The sequence below is a fragment of the Oreochromis niloticus genome, linkage group LG8, assembly GCF_001858045.2.
Source record: "Oreochromis niloticus isolate F11D_XX linkage group LG8, O_niloticus_UMD_NMBU, whole genome shotgun sequence".
NCBI lineage: Eukaryota > Metazoa > Chordata > Actinopteri > Cichliformes > Cichlidae > Oreochromis > Oreochromis niloticus.
In genome coordinates this window covers 24,115,750-24,138,936 of record NC_031973.2, presented here as the reverse complement: position 1 = coordinate 24,138,936, position 23,187 = coordinate 24,115,750, and the positions used below count along the sequence as shown (strand labels likewise).

Below are 23,187 nucleotides of genomic sequence, written 5' to 3'. Positions count from 1 at the left end.
TTGTAATGCAGTTAGGTTCAATTTGTTGGGAGATATGAGATGTCTAATATTTATGGTGTATTCTCCTATGTAATTATGCTGCTCCCTATACATTTGTGTCATAGCATAGACTGCAGAATTTCCCACATGCATCTAAGTTGACCTTTTGTGAGTAAAATCTAATTAGACTTTGCAAAGTTCTGGAAAACATGCTTGGCTAAAGCAATGCTCATTTTCTGTACAGCCATCTGTAATCTGTAGTCTACCTTGACATTTAGAAGAGGATATATTAAAAAAAAAAAAACAGCTGCGCGTCGGTGAAACCTCGTCATCATTGCCATCAAATACATGCATGACTATATCTTAAGTTTTCAAGATTTAATGTCTCATAGAAGCCAATTCTGCTTCAATCACATAGGCAACAATGATAAAATACACCATTTTCGTATGTAAACAATGCTGACATCAGCATAAATGATCTATAAAAAAGTGTAAGTCAGCATGTTTAATAAAAACTTCATAAAAACCTCTGAATTTTAGTGTAACCCTTGCCCTTCAGAGGGAGTTCTGAGTGTCATGTTTAGGCTGAGTGCAGGCAGAAGTGGTAAAATGGAGGACCCAAAGTGCAGAGTCCGGAAACAAAACGTGAACTCAAAAAACAGCTTTAATGCTGAACTCAAAGTAACAACCTTGCAAAATACAAAGAATAAACTCAGGCACCCAGAACACATAGCATGAATGAGGGTAGATCACGACACTGACACAGAGGGGGCAGTCAGGGAGTGGGAAACAGGAGGGAAACACAGCTGGGGCAAATCAGGGCTAACGAGGCCAAGGAAGCAAAACCCGATGCAATAACATGAGACACAGACTTTCAAAGTAAAACAGGAAACATAACACAGAGACGCAGACTTGACACAGGGATACAGCAGACAGAGGAGACAGCAGCTATGGATCACAGACAGAAAACCAGAACACTAAAACTCAAACAAAACCCACACAGAGAACCTAAACTAAGAATAATCCTATAACCCATAAGACAAAGCTAGAATATAATGAAATAAACAAAATCAAAGAACCAAAAACACAACACGGGGTTGACGACCGAGGCACCCTAACACTGAGTGCTCTTGTTAATCATGAAAGACCTCATCACTGTGAGCCACAGTTAATATGAACATGCTCAGTGATCACTCCAAGCAGCACTAATGGTGATTACAGTGTCTGTATTGATTATATTTGTGAATCAACAACTTTGTGACAGCAGACAGAAATTGGCACCACCGCCAGTAAACTGTCCAGATCACCTCTTTTTCACCCACAATGTGGCAGTACTTAATCTAGAAGCTGCATTTATGTCCATGAAAAACAAGGCCTGCATCATGCTGAGTTCTCAAAGTGTGAGTTAGATCATGAAAGTGGCAATGAATTGGCACCACAGTGGTGGGAAAGAGGTGTAAGAGAATACTTTCTGAATGGCGTGAACTGTTTGTTGCCACCAAACACGCTAAATAATCTGATCACTTGTAATTTCATGACATGAAGTTCAATCCAATTTCAAACATGACGTTTTTATTTTCTCTCCTCAGCTCTGCTGCTTCTGTACGACGTCACCAACAAAGCATCCTTCGACAACATCAGGGTAAGATCAGACTCATCTGTTTGTCAGTTGCCCCTCATTTCTATTCAGTTTCTGAAAGAATGTTGTTTCATTTATGCTACGAAAAGTGGTCTGTGTATCATCTCATTCACAAGCAAGGATGATATGGGCAATGTCTCTCGCCCTATTGTAGCTGGGATAGGTTCCAGCCCCCCCGAGGCTCTGACAAGGATAAGTGGAAGAGAATAGAGGGATGGATATATGGATGATACAGTGGCTAGGCTTGCTGTCAAATTACCCTAACCCTCAGGTGGAGGGAAGCTCCTCACCAGGAGCATGAATCAGAGCAGTCAGAGGGACAGGATTCTTTTACTCCAAGAGTGACAGCCAAACATCTGCAAGGAGCTTGGAGAAGTGGAGATGTTAGAGCCGGGATTTCAAAGTTATTAACATTGTGGGTCACATATAGCCCACTTTGAGCTCAAGTGGGCCAGACCAGTGAAACTCCCCTTTATGTTAATGTAACAAAGTTTAACTACACATTTAATGAGAGCTGTCTGGATAAAAGATAAAGACGTATAGTTTCAGCAGTAGGTCTCAGTTTTTTCTACATGATAAAGTAATGCTGCTGGAAGAAGTCTGTCAGCATAATTAACATCAAGCTTAAATTTTAAGAAATACATGTTAAAATTAAAGAAATCATTCTGTTAGCTCGTTGCTCAGACTCCATAAAAATCGAAAGTTTTTTGTAATTCATGAAAAATGTCCTCATTTTTTTGGAGGAAAGGTTGTTTCTTTTTTCTTTTGTTTTTTTATTTCTATGTATATTTCTAGATACTTCTACAGTAAATGCAAAAATGCAAAGTTTTCTGTTTAATTGCTTATTTATTAATTAGTAAAATTGGTGTGATTGACTGTGGGCAATGTCTAAAACAGTAACAAAGGTCGTAAAACACAGTTTAAAGTCCAAAAATTGATGCCTTCTTTCACATTTTTCAAAGCATCAAGTCGGCCGAACTGGACTCTTTGGTTGTCCTAATTCTGCCCCCCAGGCCTTATATTTGACACCCCTGTGTTACATTTGGGTTGGACTAACACTCAGATGTATGTGTAAGCATGTGCTCTCACACGTACAGAAACAGAATTCCACAGGATGCTTAGCTGGATTATCTCTGCCTTGCAAACGTATCAGGATACCTCAGGAGGAGTCTTACAGCTCCTCCTGAGGTAGGGACATCTGCTCATTTTTAATGACATGCTGCCTTCGTGACCAGCCGGCGGGTACGAGGCATGATAAATAGCTTTATTATATGTTACTGAGACTTAGGAGGTCGTTTCATTATTCATTGACTTTCCTCCCACGTACTGGCAGTCGGCTGTATCTCTGAACATCAGCTCCTGTCTACTTCTAAATTGTTTCTTTTCATGTAAACAAAGCAGAAAAGCAGAAAGATATCATTTGTGTCTGGTAAAAAAAATTGCATTTGATTACATTAGTTTTCAAAGCCGTCTTCAAAGTTACACCATAAAATCTCCTATACTTGCTCATGCTCAGACCGGGGATCAGATGAAGGTGATGATGATAGGAGAGCTGAGGATGACCAATGTAACACCAAATGAAGGGAGGGGACAAAGTTGAAGAGCATAGGGGTGCAGATTACAAAACTTTTATCTCTCCCTTTGAAGTGGCAGCCTGTCTGTCACCCAAACTCAGTTCCCACTGTGATTTTCCAGCCATTTCTTGCCCCATTTGGTGCCACTCCCCACCGTGCCTTGTAGGTGCATGATTTTCCTTTGATTAACACGGGGCAGAGTTAAGAGCAGGAGACAGTCATTTAAAAAAGCGAGTGTCTTTCACATCAGGCAGAGGAATGGTTCCACAGCCATCTGGCAGGTCTGATCCACTTACACCTGATGTGTGTGTGTGTGTGTGGATGTGCGGGGCTACCGGTGTGACCTCAGCATGCACTTGCACTCATACAGGTGTGTGTCTGTGTAGGTGTGCAAATGGCTTCATTAGCAGCGGAAGGAAGAGGAGTTCCTAGAGAGAAAGAGACACAGAGCTTAGCTTCTGTCCAAACAGCTGCTTACCGTCATTATGCCTGCAATTAAATAGCTCTCGGTCGGGGATATGAAACCTTGGATACTAACAACAAATGCCCAAACCAACCATGGATAACCCTAACTTTCAGGGGTCCCCTGTCTCGTCTGTCACATTCACTTTTAGCCAGCTGGTTGTTACTGGTCTCAGGTGTCAGCTTCTATTTGCTGCATCAGGTTTTCGAGCTAAATTTTGGGGCTACATCACCCTGATGTCACCCTGACATGTACTGTTAGGAAAACGGTCACCCTGTTCTTTTGTGGTTTATCAGCCTTACTCTGGAATCATTTGATGATTAGACAACAGTAACAAGAGGGAACTCTAAATACAGCAGAAAAATTGGTTTGGAAGTAATGTTCCTCTGTTATCAGTAATAGACGAATTAACTCCAAATTATACCAGTAAATTCTAAAGAAAATGTCAGGACATTTCTTGTACCACAGATGTCCTGACATCTAGGCCCCATCGTACCATTTATCTGTGAAATGAATCTCAAGAGGAAGTGGGTGTTGTATCTATGCAAAGTTCACAAGACGCTCTGTTGAAGAAGAACAAAGGTTTGGACTGTCATATGTCAAAATGTCAAAGACCCTTATCCAACAGAAATCTTGTTGATTGTCCTTGAACAATGCAGAATTTAATGTTCTGAGCACTAGATTGGGATAAAATTCACAGGCTATACAGGCCCGAGTTAGCATAAAAATGTTAAATGTTACAGTTCATGACAGTAAATAGAGAAAAAACGAGTATGGCTTTTTAAAAAAGGCTCCCAGGGGAAAAGCTCTTTTCTCTGAAAAGAAGATGACATCATGGGTTAGATTTGCAAAGATGCATCTGAACAAACCACAAGACTTCTGGAACAATGTTGTTTGAGAAGATGAGACCAAAGTGATGTTTAGTCAAAATGCGTACACGTTTGCTGTAAATCAATCACAGCATATGGATACAAACACCTTATATCAGCTATCAAGCATGTCAGTGGAGGAATGATGATTTGGGCTTTTTTTGCAACCAGGACCTGCCTGGGTACATTGCTGTCATTAAGTTGACCATGTATGTTTTATTTATTGTATGCAACAACACAATCTACAGCAAATCTACAACAAAATGGCTTAAAAAGAAAAGATTGAAGATGTTGCACTGGCCTGGCCAAAGATCTTACATTGATTGAAATACTGTGGCGAAACCTTCAGAGAGATGTGCATAAATAATAACCCCAAACATCAGTGAACCAAAGTTATGTTGTAAAGAAGAGTGCAAACGATGTGCAAAACTGATAAAGTTATAAAGAAAGTATCACTCCAGGTTGTTGCTGCTTAAGCTTTTTCTCATTTGTTTAGTGTTTCACAGGTCTGCACATCCAGTGAGGAATTTAAGGGCAATGTTCCCTCTAATTTTTCACATGTCTGAGCGAACACACAAACTCCCTGAGCGTCCCTTGAACCACTGTGAGCGACATCAGACGTGCGCACTGTAGTCACGCCAGCATCTAATCCATCCAAGTTACATGGTTTATTAAAATAATCAAATCACAGCATTTACATTTATGTTAGACTACTTTTAATTAACTGCTTTAGCCCACTTACAATGAAAATGTAAAAAATCCTGTTCATGACCTGTGTAGGATGTTAACACTATTGGAAGTAAAAATAACTTGAACTCCAATTTTGAAAACACAACTTTCTTTCTTTTTAAAAAAAGCTCTGACTTGTATTATGAGTCTGTGGTCTGGGAGAGTCCTGTAACTCTCTGTCTGCAAAATACAGTATATAATGACCAATGTTGGGCAATTAATTATATAGTTACTACTTCAAAAAAGTAACTCAGTTTGGCAAACAACAAAGTTTTTTGCAGCTTTTTTTAAATGTAGCCAAGGCGTTTTTAAATAAACATTTCAAACTATTTACAGAACAATCAGCTGTTCTGCATCAAATCTGATGCCACACAAATTATTTGTGCCACTCCAAAAAATAATTTCTGTCCACTATGAGATAAAGGAGAACAACAGCCTGATATCTGCAGGCCTGACAACAGGAGATGTATCACTCCTGTAACACCTGTAACATTCAGCAGCCGCCTCATTGTTCTGACACACCAACAAAACTATTGACTACACTACACACTAACTACACACTAACTACACAAGATTTGCGCTAAACGTCTCAAATCTCTCACATCTCAGAACACCGCCGTCACTCCTAAAACTTCCCCCCGTTTCTTAACAACTAGACGCCACGTTGCCATATCATTTTTTGATTGGTCGACACGGTACTTTTTTCGACCAATAGGAAAGGGTGGGGGGTTGGTTTTGGTTTTGTTTTTGCTCACAGGCTTTCGAGCCTTTTTTATTATAAAACGCCGTTTTTACCGTTTCTTCCTGCAGTAAATATAAACAACGATAGTATTCAGGAAGAAAACCAAACATTGCAGATATTTTTATCATAACTCTGGTTTTACGTAACCTATCAACACAATTTAAAAACTGGTATAAAGTCCACACTTTTTCCGTCAGTTGTTCCGTCTGTCCTGCTCACATCTCCAATGGTTGGACACGTTGTCATTAACGTGGCTTCACTCCTCATCAGCCACGCCGCTTTGCTCGCTAAAACACCGGTGTCGGCACATAAGGATGCTGTCATAGCCTGTAAACGACGTTGATTGGCTGCGTATATACGAATGTGAATCGCATTATTGGCTGGACTATGGGATAAGGTGGCATCGTTCTAATCCCATACAGGAGCAGCCAGTCACTCACTGACTAACACTGCAAAACAGAATTGTTAAAGTATTAATTTTAATTTCAATTCAGGTTAGATTTTTTTGTGCGGAACGCAGATTTTCTGTGCGCAGAGACCGTGCCAGCAGTGCGCAATTGCGCACGTGCGCAGCTTAGAGGGAACATTGTTTAAGGGGCTCACAGAATTTGGTGATGGGGGCTAGTGGATGTTTTTTGTCTTTCGTGGTCTTTGTGTTAATACGCTATTTTTGTTGTGGATATTTTTTCATCACGGTCTTCTTTTAAAATGCAAGTTTATATGACTGATACCTTGGCCAGGTCTCTCTTGAAAAATATTATTTTTATCTCATGAGACTTTATGGTAAATAAAGGGGGGGGGGAGACTCAATAGGAAAATCATAATGAATACCCAAGGCACTAACCCTTTCTTTTCTTTCTACTCGAGTGCCACGAGTTTACTGTCAATCAGAGAGCAGAGTGCAGCATACACACAAAACATTGCTTCAACAGCCTGCAGGCTCGTTCATGTGAAGGGCAGCTGTGAATGTCTCCTTGCACCACACCACACATACACAGCATGATTGTTAAATTTCACCCTGATGGTGAATTCACTAAACATTAAAATTAGCCATTCTGAGAGAGGGGCTTAGCTGCTTTGCAGTAGTCTATGATTTTCTGTGATCCCTCAGACTATTAGTCACTCTGTTAGGAGTCTGGAGATGGTTTCCTTCATGTGTACACAGTGTGTATGACTGTCGGTTGGTAGAGCTCAAACCTGATGAACATTCACAATTGTTTCTCTTTCTTTTTTTTCTCTTTTTGGAGTCCTCAGAAATGTAATTTGTTCCTGTCATGATTAATTTGCCCCAGCATGTGTTTGTGAACATTATCCTCACTTAGATCCTTGTTCTTCAAATTAAAGCCAGATTGTCATTGAGGTAAACAGCCAGCTGTAATTTTACACTTAAACCAATGGAGTTAAATTTATTTAATCTGTAATATTGCATTGTTTTCCTTATGTCTTTTTGTCAATATTATTCATTTTATTTAATAGATTTCACTCTTTTAACGTTTGGAACTTGAAAATCTGTTGAGTTGTTTGGTTATACAGTGTTCTGCAAAATTCTTGAGCTATATATGGCGAAAATAGAGTTTGTACAATTCTAATGCACTTGAAAGAAAATATTTGGAATGATCGCCTTTATTCTTCTGAACTCTGAGGAGCTCAGTGTTGGGAAGGTTATTTTTAAAATGTATTCCACTACAGATTACAGAATACATGGCACTAAATGTATTTTGTAACGTATTCCGTTAAGTTACTCAATGAGAGTAACGTATTCTGAATACTTTGGATTACTTAATATATTGTCATGTTTTTTACAACTACATGAATGTACTATTGCTGTGTGATTTATTACTATTACTGAAGGCTTTGGCCTTGGCGAACAGTAGATGGATGAACTGAAAAATACATCTCTCAGGTCCTGTGTGTGGTCTTTACTCAATTTGTTTCCTGTTTCTTAAGGACTTGCTAAGTTGTCTGCTATATATAGATACAACACTGACTGATACCTTGAATCAGATGCCTTTTTTTATGCTTGAACAGTCCATAGATTAGTTTTAAGAGACTTAACAGACAAAAATCCTCTGAAGTGATCAAGTATAAGGACAAGACTGAAAATGAGAGGAACAAACTGCCAACACTCTCCATAGAAAACCTTAAAAAGACCTCCAGAAAGTCTGAAGAACTATTCCTTAAGCCCACTTCAAAAATGACAAGAAACTCTGGCTACTTGGAAGTAAAATATAATGTAAAGAAATGAGGGGTGGGGGGGCTTTTGCACAGTACTGTATGTAATCTAAAGGGGTTCTTAAATGTTTTCTGTAATGTTTCCCACAGCAAAATCATATATCCTCTCAGAAGCTACAAGAAGGTACATAATTTATTTTTAATGAGTGAAAAGTGACGTTATTTGTGTTCTTCATTATCATAGAGTCAGCAGCAGGTACATTAGAAAGTCTGTTTTGTTATCAGTTTGTCTTCTTCAGAAAGGCCCACAGCTACATGAAATGCTCGTGGGTCTTGTTTCACTTCCCAGTTGAGCAGAGAGCCACGGGAGCATCTCAAATCGGGCTGCCGGGTATTCATGTAGCTATCAAAGCCAGAGAAACAGGAAGAGCCACCAGAAAACTTTAAAAATTAGAACTGGAGATTGAACTATAAGAGGGGATATACAAACAGTATTAAGCTATACGCTGAAGCATCGGGCATGACTGGCCTGATTTGTTGAATTATTTCTTGCTTAATTTAACTTTATGAAGCCGTAGCACTGTTATCGTTTCACATCAGAAGATAAATCCTCATTATCCTGACATGATTTTACTCCAGATTATACAGAGCAATTTGTCATGTGCTGAGCTACTTGTATAAAGCATCCAGCCTCCTCTAAATGGAGCGTCGTTGTTTCTGAGTGTTTGGGTGGTTTTGTAGTTATCAGCATCAGTTCAAGAAGACAAAAACAAAAAAACAGCTTTAATGCTTCAGAGCAGATGCAGACACAGTGGGATGCTAGTGGACAGTTGGAGTGTGTGTATATGCGTGTGTGTATGTGTGTGTCACGAATATACTGCGAGCCCTAATCCCTTCAGAGAGAGCACACCTGCTCAGCACAGTGAGCCACGACAATCTGAGAAACAGGCACCCACGCAAAGGTAATTTGGGTTCATTAGTGTTCATTAGTTCTAATTACAACAATCGAGGTGCAGACACCCACACTCCCTTGTTTTTATTTGTACTATGTATTATATAAGGTTCATGGGGCACCGTTTGCTTCACTCTTACCTGCAGGATTTGTAGTATTTGGCTGTTGTGGGAGCAAGAAATCTCCCTGGGAGTTGTGCCATCATTAGCAAGCAATATCCGCTAATAGTAGCTACACTGGTAAGCAAGGTGCACCTTCTCCTAAACAGTGCACATCTGTTTGTGTAAATAAGAGCAATTTTTGCTTGTCACATTTGCATTTCAATGAGGAGCAATATAGCGAAAAGAGGATTTATTTCTATTTGCAGTCATTTGTATTTTCCACACCTTTCATGTGTGTGTGGAACACCTGCTTGCCATTACACTGTTCAAGGAGATGGGTTGTAAAGTGGCTTATAGCAGCTGAACTATCAACTGATGTAGGGTGATGGGATTGCTAACCAAGCTTGATTCACACAACTCAAGTTACCTGTGGTCCCTCCATGACCACCACTACCCCATATTTGTCATAAATAAGAACATTATGTAGCTAAAAATGAGAAATGTTTTTGTGTCAGGCTTTAGACATATGTATTTCTACTCTAAAGTTGGCCTTTTTTAATGAGGGACTCTGTCTGGATAGGCCAGACCAAATCGTCAAGATGCCATTCACGTGCCATAGTGACACATTAAAGCAAGTAAGTTATTATAACTGCAGTCTATGCAACAGTGTGTACAAATATAGAAATTAAACAGCTCTGTACTAAATACAACGTTCCAATTAACACTGTTTGTATGCATTTTGAGATTTATACATTTAGTTGTCTAAAAATGTAATTGCAGTGAACAGTGAATGCTTTTATACTAGTAGTACTACTGTTAGTGAAGCAAAAGAGTTTTCCATGGGTTCTTCAAACAAGCCGTTTAATGCTACCATGTTTAATAACTGTTTAAAACCACTTATTGTTGTGATGGAAATACAAGTGAGACAAGAAGTTTGAAGATCATCTATTCAAGCTTTAACTGAGATAAATGTAGTCATGTGGCGCACGCTGCTCTGCAAAGCTACTTCACTGCCCTGTATGTCACCCATGGTGTGAATCCATTAGCAGCAGTGCTTCAGAGTGAAGGCTGGAGAGCAACTGTAAGATAAAGAGCTGGAGAAACAATCCCCAGTGCTGTCCATCTATCATCTTCTCTCCTTTTGAGACTCTTTTCAATCTGTAATCGCAACTACAACTATTGTTATTGCTGTTTGACCGGTCTCTTTTTCCTCTATTCTGCCATTTTTATGTCTCTGTTCCAGTAAAATGTGCCTACTGTAGAGAATTTAAAACCCGCAATTTAGATTGTTTATTTATTTATTTTTTACCCATATTTGCAAGAAAGGGTGGCGTTATAAGCTAATGCTAGCTAGCTTGGATGCCAAGGTGCATCCCCAGACTGTCTTGCCCACAGATGCATGAGGTGAAGAGATTCTCAAATCAGATTAGTAGTGATGACTGCATCTTTGCTTTGTTAGGCATGTTGCACTGTGGCCCCAAAGCAAGAAGGGTCTGGCCTTCTGATTGGCCCTGATCGGCTGTGGTCTTTCTATGTGGGATTTGCACATTCTCCCAGAGTACTCCACAGAGACAGCTTTTATATTTCAATCCAATTCAATTCCATTTTATTCATATCACAAGACAAGGTAATGACCATACAATATTAGAGAAAAAACCCTGTGAGCAGAATATCATCAGCAAACACTTGGCAACAGTGGGGAGGAAAAACTCCCTTTTAACAGGAAGAACTATAGTGTTGTTCCCGCGCTGTGCTGAGTTCTGAATCCCGACTGAAACTCTTCAAATTAACAATTCTTCTGCAAATGATCAGTTAGCTGTTTTATAATTACTCTACTCTCCGACGACTGGCCTATAATTAGCTAACACAGCTGTGTCAACTGATGGCTATTACGGTAATGGTTTAATTGCTGCCACCTTAAAATCCCATGGTATGTAGCCTGTTAATAGAGATTGCGCCAGCTTCCTCCCAAAGCCATTCGAGTCAGGTTAATTGGTAATTCTTAGGTATTCTGCAGGTGTGGATTAGAGAGGGTGTAGTATTTTCTTTGTGATCGACCGATCACAAATGCTTACCTTGTGTTCAAATTGTTGTGTCCCTACTGCAATCTACACAATGGGTAACCATAAGCCGTATGATCAAGGACATGTTGATGATCATGTGTTTTGGTGGTTGTCATGCCAACAGGTGCATAACTGCTCTTAAGATATTTTCTTTTCCACCACCATTGCAAATATATTTGCCTGGACCTTGATTATGTCTCTTTGTACCCATCTTAGGCGCATTATTATAGTGCACGCGCTTTTTATTATAAAACTGAAATGTCTCTTGAATAATCAAAAGAGAATGACCAGAATCGTAGAAGGACAGGAGTAGTGTTTGGAGTAGCCAGATAAAAGCTTTTCAGGCTGCATTATTCATACTAGCTCCATTATTACATGTCCTGTATATATAGTTGTAATTTTTCAGGAGACAGATGCCTTGAATGCTTTACAACCTCATATCGGGGCTATACAGCTGCTACTGCGGAACCATACACTCTGCTGGCTAAAGATTTACGCTGACATGCAAGTAGCACACTTGCGCGCATGCATACAAAGGCCGCAGCATTACACGCACGCACAAGCAAATTTTATTGGCATCGACCAACACGCTTGGACACAGAGGTCACAGAAAGAAAAATCTTTAAATCATTAAATCACTGAAGGCCTTCGTGTGGAGGGGAGGCTCTGTTGTTTAAAAGATTACCTCAACAGTAGAGTAAAAATCGATGCGATGTACACTCAGTGTCAGCGGGCATGCTGCCAGCTAAACGTTTAGAGAGAAAGAAGAGGGCAAGACTATAGAGAGCAGAAAAACTCTGTGCAAATAGAATAAGTGGAGGTTTATACACTCTTTTTGCATATGACGTATGGTACAGTCTTAACAATCTTAATGCAATATCTGTTAATTTGCTGAATGCTTAATCATTCCGCCCATGTATGCTGGCCCTGAAGCGTCCTTTCTCAGTGTGATGACTCCAAAGAAGTTTACTCCAAGTTCCCATCTGATTTAAAAAGTTTAGGCCAAAATTGAGACTTGGACGCAATCCACATTCAGACATCCTATTTCAAACAAGTCATTTTTATCACTTTATTTTTTATACTCTGTAAGCCATTGTACTATTTTGCTTTTCCCTCATTTTTGTCATATATCAATTGAACAACGCGTCAAAGTTTTAAATGACCTTGTTGTTTGTACAATCGTACAAATGTATTTGCAATTTATTCTAATTTATTTATTGTTTTATTCTTGGCTCTGTATGATCTCAGCACAAATAAACATACTTAATACCATTATCTCAGCTACAAAGTTCTGGCTGTGAGCACAGGAGCCACACCCACACACAGTTCTGTTTGCAAAGGACATCCAGTCAGAGAAAAGTTAGCTTTTACCTTTGGCAGCAACTACAGCCCCAAGGCTTTTTGAGTGTGCACACCTTTTTTGGGCAGTTTCTCCCATTCTTCTTTGCAGAACCTCTCAAGCTCCATCAGGTTGGATGAACAAACATTCATCGTCAGTGAACAAACATTTTCAGATCTCTCCAGAGATGTTCAGTCAGGCTCTTTGCCACTCAAGAACATTCATAGACTGATCCCGGAGCCACTCCTTTGTTATCTTGGCAGTGTGTTCATGGTCTTTGTCCTGTTGGAAGATGAACTTTTTGCCCAATTCTGTGCTCCACGGCGCTTTGGTTTGGGCTGTCATCAATGATTTCTCTGTACTTTGCTGCATTCCTTTTTCCTTCACCCCTGTCTAGTCTCCTGGTTTCTGCTACCAATAACATCTCTCTCCACAGAGCAATGCTGGAACTCTGTCAGAGTGATCTTCAGGTTCTTGCTCACCTCCCTGACTACGGCCCTTCCACCCGGACACCAACAGGAAGTGTCCTGAAGGTGCCAAACTTATTTAATGATGATAGAGGCCACAGTGCTCGTTGGACCTTCAGTGCTGCAGACATTTTTTGTTGCACAATCTTGTCTGGCTTGTCATGGCTTGTTTTGTGCGCTGACATTTTTAATAAGTTTGGAAGACCTTTTCTTCCCTTTGTCAGTCACAGATGTTCTGTGCAGAATTTGGAGGTAAATAACGTAATCCATTTTGAAATAAGGCTGTAACATGACAAAATGTGGAACAGCTACCTTGTGAGGCACTGTTTTATCTACCTCCGTCTGCAGAAACCTCACATTAGTTTCAGATCTTTATACAGAGGACAGATTGTTTTTAGTCTGAAGTAACCTTGTAGCAAATAATCGGTTCCTTACCAGTTTGGACATCTTGAATAAAAAAATACTATGTAGCCAGATTGTAGGGAATATGTATGGAATCTGAAGCAATATTATATAATAACCATAATGACAATGATTGTAGGGTCCTGTGTGTTTATGAGTATCAGTGTAAAGGAGAGTCTATTAAGTAAAATAAAAATACACCAGATAATTGTTTTCTTTTTTTCAGTCATTTCCATCACAACCTCAACTTATAAAGGTTGATAATCTGTGCCAATTTGCCTAACTGAGCTGCAAATCTGCCTCAAATGTCTCGAGTGTTGCTGAAATAGAGAAAACAATAATGTCGACTGGCAGACCGGGGTGGCAATGCTTTGCTGTTCAAGGTCCTCTCCTTTGCCAAGTAGAACATTAACAATGCAGGCACACTCTCCAGCACTCTGCCAGTTTACAGCACCAAATCAAATAAATGTTTGTCCTTCTCCCTTTCCTTCTCTCTCTTTGACACACAAGCAAATTTGTTGATTTTCTCCATCTCCCTCTCGAGCGCTGATACGTTCTCTTCTCTGTTTCTCCTCTGTTTATTTGCTCGCTCCCTTCTGTCGAAGCTGCATCTTCCTCAAACCAAGTTATCTTTTCGCACTCTTCTCCCACGATAGCAGTGGCATTTCTTTTCTTCTCTTTTCTGTCTTTGGCTGAAAACATTCCCGCCGTCAGCACAGTTTATCAGACAGCAGTTAGAAAACAGCTTGAAATAGGCCAGTGTGTGTCCTATAAATATGTAAAAGACAAGAAATGGGCGATTAAGATGTGACATCCTCGTGGTAGTTGGCCACTAATTGGTTACTCCGCTTTTCAGGGGAATTTGACAGAAACTTTAATGGCTCCATCTGTATTTGGCTCATTGCAGCGTGTGATGGAGCTGGAAGAGGAGCACACACATTCACACTAATGCCCCTGCATGTGCTGTTGCCTCGCAGCCGTACACAGTGGTATTTACATAGACACATGCTGTATTAAATAACACACACGCAGAATCTGTACTAACCCACCAACAATCCTGTTTACATATGTAGAGCAACCCAACTGTCCAAAGGGTGTTTTCTGTTTATTAAGATTAAATTAATTTTCAAGATGCAGCACCATGCTAACAAGACATACGACTAAATGAAATGTGAAGCAACACTCAGGAGGACCTTTTGACACCATAGTAGGTGGCAAAATATTCACCCAACCAGTTTTCTGGCGGCCAACTTTAAATGACATGTGTGTTTCAGAAGCTTGAATTTACACCACAGTTTAAAGCAGCAGGTTCAGATGCTGCTGAGCAGGTGTGCAGCTTTTTCCTGGCTTTGTGTGCTGATGTCAAAGTGTGCATTAGGGTGGTCACAATACTAGAATTTAAACTGGATACCAATACCCAGAAAAATAAATACATTTTGACCGCATCCTGCAAAAACAACAGAAGCAATCGTGCCGACGTCATATGTTGAAAATTTAACTTGTTCATTTTCAGCTAATTTTCCCAGTTATGAGTTTCTTGCTTTGTGGTAATCTTTATTCTGTATTCACTGAGATATTTGAATGCTAATCAATAAATCAAAAAAAAAAAAAAAATCTTACACACTTTCTTCGTAAACCGAAGTTTAGATGTTTTATTTGTTTTACAATTAAATAAATGTAATAACAGAACATGAATGTAAAATGTATTTTAGGACCCACTAAGAAACAAAGGTTATGACAAGTACCTGACATCAAAATAATTTAATTACTGTTGAAGAAAAGCATTCTGGTTAAAAATTAACTTTAGGTAAAGTTTGGTGTTATGCTAAAATGTATAAGATATAAAAAGCAATATCTTTCACTATGAAAGATTAAACCAGTCACTGGCCATATTTTAAATCTGACCTGAGCAGCTGGCTACAACAAACACATAAAAAAAATTGTAAAAGTTTATCATCTCTCTCATCTACCATTCATACTGCTCTGCCTCAGTCTGCAGCTCTTTACGTCCTCAGCTCTGCTCTTCAGGCCTGACATTCATCTGATTCTGCTGTTCTGCTTCCCTTTATTTTCTCCGATTAGTTCTCCACACTCTGGACTCTTTTCCCAGTTCTACTACGGTTCCCCTGCTGCTCTGCACAGCCAGCAACCCGCCCAGTGCTCCATGTGGCCATGACCTGCTCTGCCACAGTTCAATATTGGAATTGTGAGGCCAGTTGGACTGGACTTCTGGGAGAGAAATGTTCCCCAGTTCTTCATCATACTTCGTTCAATGATGTGCCAAATGTTTTCATGAAATATCTGGGCCGCAGGTAGACCGGCTCAGTGCCCACTTCTTCTACAAAATCATCTTGCTGTGGCTGCGGTATATGGTTGAGAATTGTCTTGTTCCCGAGGCCAGAAGGCGTCGTCGTCCGGATGGAAACAAAACCTATATATACTTTTTAGCACTGATTGTGTCTTTCCACATATATAAATTGGTAATTCCACCCCAAAACCAGGCTTTCAATTGACTGCCTATGACAACTTGTATGGTTCTGCTCCTTTTTAGTGAATACGCTGCGGTCCATGTTTCCTAAAATAAATTCAGATTTAATTTCTTTATCTAAATAACAGTTTTCTACTTTGCCTCAGTACAGGGAGTGCAGAATTATTAGGCAAGTTGTATTTTTGAGGAATAATCTTATTATTGAACAACAACCATGTTCTCAATGAACCCAAAAAACTCATTAATATCAAAGCTGAATGTTTTTGGAAGTAGTTTTTAGTTTGTTTTTAGTTTTAGCTATTTTAGGGGGATATCTGTGTGTGCAGGTGACTATTACTGTGCATAATTATTAGGCAACTTAACAAAAAACAAATATATACCCATTTCAATGATTTATTTTTACCAGTGAAACCAATATAACATCTCCACATTCACAAATATACATTTCTGACATTCAAAAACAAAACTAAAACAAATCAGCGACCAATATAGCCACCTTTCTTTGCAAGGACACTCAAAAGCCTGCCATCCATGGATTCTGTCAGTGTTTTGATCTGTTCACCATCAACATTGCATGCAGCAGCAACCACAGCCTCCCAGACACTGTTCAGAGAGGTGTACTGTTTTCCCTCCTTGTAAATCTCACATTTGATGATGGACCACAGGTTCTCAATGGGGTTCAGATCAGGTGAACAAGGAGGCCATGTCATTAGTTTTTCTTCTTTTATACCCTTTCTTGCCAGCCACGCTGTGGAGTACTTGGACACGTGTGATGGAGCATTGTCCTGCATGAAAATCATGTTTTTCTTGAAGGATGCAGACTTCTTCCTGTACCACTGCTTGAAGAAGGTGTCTTCCAGAAACTGGCAGTAGGACTGGGAGTTGAGCTTGACTCCATCCTCAACCCGAAAAGGCCCCACAAGCTCATCTTTGATGATACCAGCCCAAACCAGTACTCCACCTCCACCTTGCTGGCGTCTGAGTCGGACTGGAGCTCTCTGCCCTTTACCAATCCAGCCATGGGCCCATCCATCTGGCCCATCAAGACTCACTCTCATTTCATCAGTCCATAAAACCTTAGAAAAATCAGTCTTGAGATATTTCTTGGCCCAGTCTTGACGTTTCAGCTTGTGTGTCTTGTTCAGTGGTGGTCGTCTTTCAGCCTTTCTTACCTTGGCCATGTCTCTGAGTATTGCACACCTTGTGCTTTTGGGCACTCCAGTGATGTTGCAGCTCTGAAATATGGCCAAACTGGTGGCAAGTGGCATCTTGGCAGCTGCACGCTTGACTTTTCTCAATTCATGGGCAGTTATTTTGCGCCTTGGTTTTTCCACACGCTTCTTGCGACCCTGTTGACTATTTTGAATGAAACGCTTGATTGTTCGATGATCACGCTTCAGAAGCTTTGCAATTTTAAGACTGCTGCATCCCTCTGCAAGATATCTCACTATTTTTGACTTTTCTGAGCCTGTCAAGTCCTTCTTTTGACCCATTTTGCCAAAGGAAAGGAAGTTGCCTAATAATTATGCACACCTGATATAGGGTGTTGATGTCATTAGACCACACCCCTTCTCATTACAGAGATGCACATCACCTAATATGCTTAATTGGTAGTAGGCTTTCGAGCCTATACAGCTTGGAGTAAGACAACATGCATGAAGAGGATGATGTGGACAAAATACTCATTTGCCTAATAATTCTGCACTCCCTGTAGTGTTATGGATTCATTGGCCTGTCAGGGTTAATTACTCTTTAACTGAAGGTGCCATAACTTCCAAATTGTTCTGGGACACTTTAACCCCAGTTTTCCTCCTGTCTCCATCACTGGGTTTTCTTGGAGAAACTGCTCTCTCTGTATCCTTAGACAATTAGTACATAGTATAAACATTCCCATTAACAGCATTTAAGAAAGAATGTATGCGTCTCTTCTTATGTTTTTTTTTCAGGTGATCTTGTTACTTAACACCTGTCCATCCTCATCTGCCTTTCCATCAGCATGTTATTTTATTTTATTTGGACGGTTCTATAATGAATGCCCCGTCACCATTTTATACTCCACATGTTATTTTGCCAAAATCTGCAATTAAAAAAACAATACATAAATATTTTGGAAACAACATCATACTGGTTGTTTGCTTGCATACTGTTGATAGTAGGAGTTCGTTTTGAAAGGATTTAAACCACCAAGTATAGCAACGAAGGACGGTTGCCAGGAGAACCGTCTTTCTCTTGGCAACCATATTTGTTCAGTCTTTTTCTAATTTTCTAGTTTTTCATTTTCCACTGTCATGAACTGTAAACTTAAACATACTAACTGATGCCTGTAACAGCTGTATAGTTTACCTTTTTTTTTTTTTTTTGCTTCTTTGTTTTGGCATACCTGTCCATCAAGTTAGGCAACTTTTACAATAGCTTTTAAATGATATAAAATGGCATACATAAGTATGCCCACACATTTAATAGTTTAAAAAAATATTGTGAAATGTTGTCACAATAAAAAACAAGCAGCTAACGAGCTCTATGTATTTTACTTAATAGTGACAAAGCAGCATAAACTCATCTCACTGGTTTTGATTATTCACTGTAATTCTATGCAGCCATAAATTTTACTTGAATGATGTCTGAATGGGTAATCTCTGATTCGGAAATGTGCATTATTGACAAGTATGTCTGTATCCTGTAAAACAGCTGGGCTTAATGGACATTTAATGCAGTGACGTGTCATAATGGGATTTAATAGACATCGATTTACACAAAAATCTTGTGTTAAGTGCTTAATTTAAATTCCATAAAAAGATGCAACCTGGACAACATACTGAACAGCTGTTTCTATTACTGCTAACATTGTAGTTTTCATGATTTCATTTGTACTGCTTTGGAACCAACAATAGGTTTTGTACCACTCACACATGAGCTGAATCCTCATTGACATAATGGTTTCCCTAGCCCCTTACCCTAACCCTAACCATTAAAAATGAATGCCTAACCCTAACCCTTACCCTAAACCTAACCATAACCTAATTGTAACCCTGACACTAAAACCCCATTTTGAGCCTCAAAAATACCTTTAAATGCCTTCAAAAATGTCAGGACCGGGTTGTGTGTCCTCACAAGTGACTGCTGGTTCTCACAAGTATAGTAAAATGCAGATTTCGGTCCTCACAAAGATAGCTAGACAGGAACACACACACACACACACACACACACACACACACACACAGTGCCAGCAGGCTAATAAGTGTCAGTGTGCTATGCTTCCACAGTTCTCTTTACTCTGTGGGAGAGATCTCTTCCTCTCTGTCTGACTTTCAGTTCACTTTATTTAGCAGGGTAGGAACACTGAGCCTCATTCACAAACAGAAATGTGTGAAAAACCTTTTGCATTAAATATGTCAGTGGCAGATTTTGTTCTTACGGCTGTGCCCGTGTCAGGCTGCAGTCACACTAAGGAAAACTGCTTAAGAAATTTATTAGACCACCACCTAGTATAAAGTCTATGCCTAAGTTATTGATAATTATCAAAATTATTTAATTTATTTAATTTATTTAAACCTGATGGAGGCTGCTATTCTATTATTACTCTGGTGTAACTGAGACTTTAGTAAATGGAATTGGAATCACTGTGAGTCAATTCAAGTGCTCATGGTCTGCATAGTGCCGTGGCCATTTTCTCAGAAACAGGTTTGCTTTGAGGTGTATCCAGGAGAAAAATGTGGAGTTTCTGAACAAAATACAGACTCCTGAGAAAAAACTTGCAGCAGGTTCAGATTTGCATGCATATGGTGTGTGTTTTTCTGTGCATGTGGTATTCTGCAGTCTCATTGCTCACCTGCCTGCAGCGTTGCTTCCAGCCTACACTGCAGTTTTCCCTCCTCTTTGCTCCATACCCAGCAGCTCATCTCAGTGGACCAAACCCAGATTCACGCAATTCTATTAGACTCCATCTAAACTTCTCTCTCTGCGTTTTTTAAAAATATTTCGCTTACAAAAGTAAACATAAAGATTTCTTTGCCATGGATTTTGCTGAAGTATTAACAGATATTTCACTGTGAAAAGCAGTTTCTGTGTTATCATTAATAGCATCAGTCTGTTTTAAAGCTTGCTACTGGTGTCTTCATTTTTTAGCATTTTTAAAGAGAGCTTAATTTTAATAAAGTTTCAGGAAAGTGTTGATTCTGGCTAGGATCACAAACTTTCACATAAAAAAAACCCCATACCAACATGTTTGGGCCTAAATGGTGCGGTTCTTGTAAATGACCACTTCCAAAGTGGGTTAATTAGAGCCCAACAGATATAAGTGTTTTAAGACTGATGCCCATACTGATCCTTCTACAACCGTTGTAAGAGCTTGGTCCGCAATAAGTCAGACTCGTTCCCGGTGGTTGACGCCAATTCTCTTCATAATTTTTATGGAGAGAATTTCTAGCCATAGCCAAGTGCTTTCCAAGCTTTCACTTGGGTGGTCTCAGAATCTCATCTCTGCTTTTCAGGAGTCTGGTCTCAGGAGTTTAAGTATCTCGGGGTCTTGTTCACAAGTGACGGGAGAAGGGAGCGGGAGATCGACAGATGCTGCGGCTGCAGTGATACAGATGCTGTACCAGTTCGTTGTGGTGAAGAGAGAGCTGAGTGTAAAAGCAAAGCTCTCAGTTTACCGGTCGATCTACGTCCCTACCCTCACCTATGGTCACGAGCAGTGGGTAGTAACCGAAAGAATGAGATTGTGGATACAAGAAGGGTGGCTGCCCTCTCCCGTAGAGATAGGCTGAGAAGTTCAGCCATCCAGGAGGGGCTCAGAGTAGAGTTGCTGCTCCTCCACATCAAAAAGAGCCAGTTGAGGGGGTTCGGCCATCTCATAAGGATGCTTCCTGAGCGCCTCCTGTGTGAGGTGTTCCGGGCATGTCCCACCAGGAGGAGGCCCTGGCACAGACCCAGGACCCACTGGAGAGATTGTATCTCTCAGCTGGCCTGGGAACGCCTTGGTGTTCCCCCGGATAAGCTGGGGGTGGTGCGGAAGAAGATAAATGGATAGATGGAGCCACACTGAGGGTGTGTGATTAAAAAATCCAATATATCAGCCAATATTTTTTGTCAGGCACACAAAACATAAACAACATTTGCTATATGTAGTTTAATATATATAAGTGGAATTTTAAAATTAGTGACATTTTTAGTGTCACAACAAGCCAACTCTGCCTGGATCAGCTGGTTTTTGTATTTGTGGTGTTCTAAGCACAAGTTGCCTACACGGAAATTGCAGTGTGCCCACACAGTAAACAAACTATGCAACATCAACACTTACAACACAGTTGAAGGGTGGCTCCTCTGTCTCTTCTTTACTTCTTAAATATTTATTTATGTGCCATTATACAGATACAGCCACTTAGAATTCCTACTCCCAACTAGTTGTCAGCCAGTTCCCAGCCACTAGGAGTACACCCTCCTTCTCCTGGGGTGCTGCTGTTTTTCACTATTTATTCATTCCACTATTTTGCTCAATTGCAGGTGTTACCAATATGTCAGGAAATAGCTAATTGCTATTATGTTGCTAATATGTTGGTTGGGCGATAGAGTTAATACCTGGAGGTTGGGTGACTCCACTACAGCTGCATCCATCTATTATATACAGTCTGTGGTTCCGTTTTACCAAATCACCTACTCTTCAAAATGTGTCATCATTTGATGACGTGAATACTGTAAGCACTAATTAGGTGTCAAACAAGCCGTGGTAACAAAAGGTAAGCAGGTTCAGGCATTCAGTTGTCATTTTACATAGTCAGCTGTTTCAAATGCCAAAGACTTTATTTGCAACCAGTCTTATTCTTAGTCTGTACCCTCCTCCACCTACAACAATGCACCTCATTTAGTGACTCAACAGTGAGTCATATTTTGTAATTTTGCCTCTGTACACCACCACAGTGGATTTTAAATCAATCAAGATGTAATCGAAATGCAGTCTTTCAGCTGTATTTTAAGGAGTTTAGCAGAAATTTCAATTGAATAACGAATTTTCTTTTAGATACTCTAATTTAAACAGAGTGCATTTATCTCTACTCTAAACTAGAGATGGACCGATCCGATATTACGTATCGGTATCGGTCCGATACTGACCTAAATTACTGGATCGGATATCGACCAGAAATAAAAAATGTAATCCGATCCATTAAATATCAAAAAAGCATGACACGGCGTAACTCGGCTCATAACCGTAGCACGTAGGAGCAGTATGCATCACGTGATAGAGCGGCTGTGTGTATTTGTAGCCTCACCAGCATTTCATCTCCGAGGAAGTTATCCCAGAGAGAAGTAAAGCAAGTGTGTAAGTTCATCTCTGAATGTTTGTAAAGCATTCCCACGTTAAGCTTAACAACCGATACATGGAGCGACTGCCTCTCTCTCCCTCTCCTGCCGCTACTTCATGAAACTGCTTAATGATCAGCTGATCAGCTTTTCTGTCGCGAGTCCGTCTCTCTTCTTTGTTTTTGGCCCACTTTGCACCAGAAAGAGGAAACCAGCGGCTGAACAACAGCAGCACGTTTAACCTTGATAAGGTGTCGTTAGAATTTATTTAATATTACTTTCTACACCAGGATCCTTTTCTACGTAGCTGCCGGCTGGTAACTGTGCAGGGGCGGATCTAGCAAAGTGTAGCCAGGGGGGCCGATAGGGCATTAACAGGGAAAAGGGGGCACAAAGACATACTTTTGTTTCTTATTCTCATTTAAAATGTCTCGCTTTTAATAAATAATTATCTGAATCTTACACCCAAAGTTTTAATCTGATGTAAAATGTATAGAAGTCCATTACTGTATATAGTAACTGTTAAGTCTAATATACCCTAGTAAGCTATAGTACTTTTTCCTTTGGGAAAGTACCATCTGTGAATTCTGCAATTCTGTTGAAGAAAGATGTTGAGTCTATTTAATTATTCTTGAAAAATAATTTATTTCTGTGCATTTTTTTTTCACACTGCATCAAATTAAAGTTGATTACGTCAATTAAGCATCATGAGGTGGGGGGTGGTTCCCTATTTTTTTTTTTCTTTTGCTGGGAGTTTGCAACCCTATTAGTTAGGTTGCTTAATATTTTTGCTAAGTACTCTTTAAAATACCAGAACAGGAAGGATGGAGTAGGTTTAAATTTATTAGATTGATCAGTGTTGCTGAACTATGAAATATTTTGGGCACAGTGTATTTTTTATATACAGGTAT

General features: G+C 39.9%; 1 protein-coding gene across 2 annotated transcripts in view; it reads left to right on the top strand.

Annotated features, from left to right (window-relative positions):
* LOC100694467 (ras-related protein Rab-26) overlaps nucleotides 1-23,187 on the top strand; it is a 112,841-nt gene that overhangs the window by 65,686 nt on the left and 23,968 nt on the right. For both annotated transcript variants that reach the window (XM_005447990.4, XM_003438677.5), the window contains exon 5: nucleotides 1,569-1,621. In XM_005447990.4, coding sequence (XP_005448047.1) covers nucleotides 1,569-1,621 — 53 coding nt within the window. The remainder of the gene's footprint in view (nucleotides 1-1,568; nucleotides 1,622-23,187) is intronic.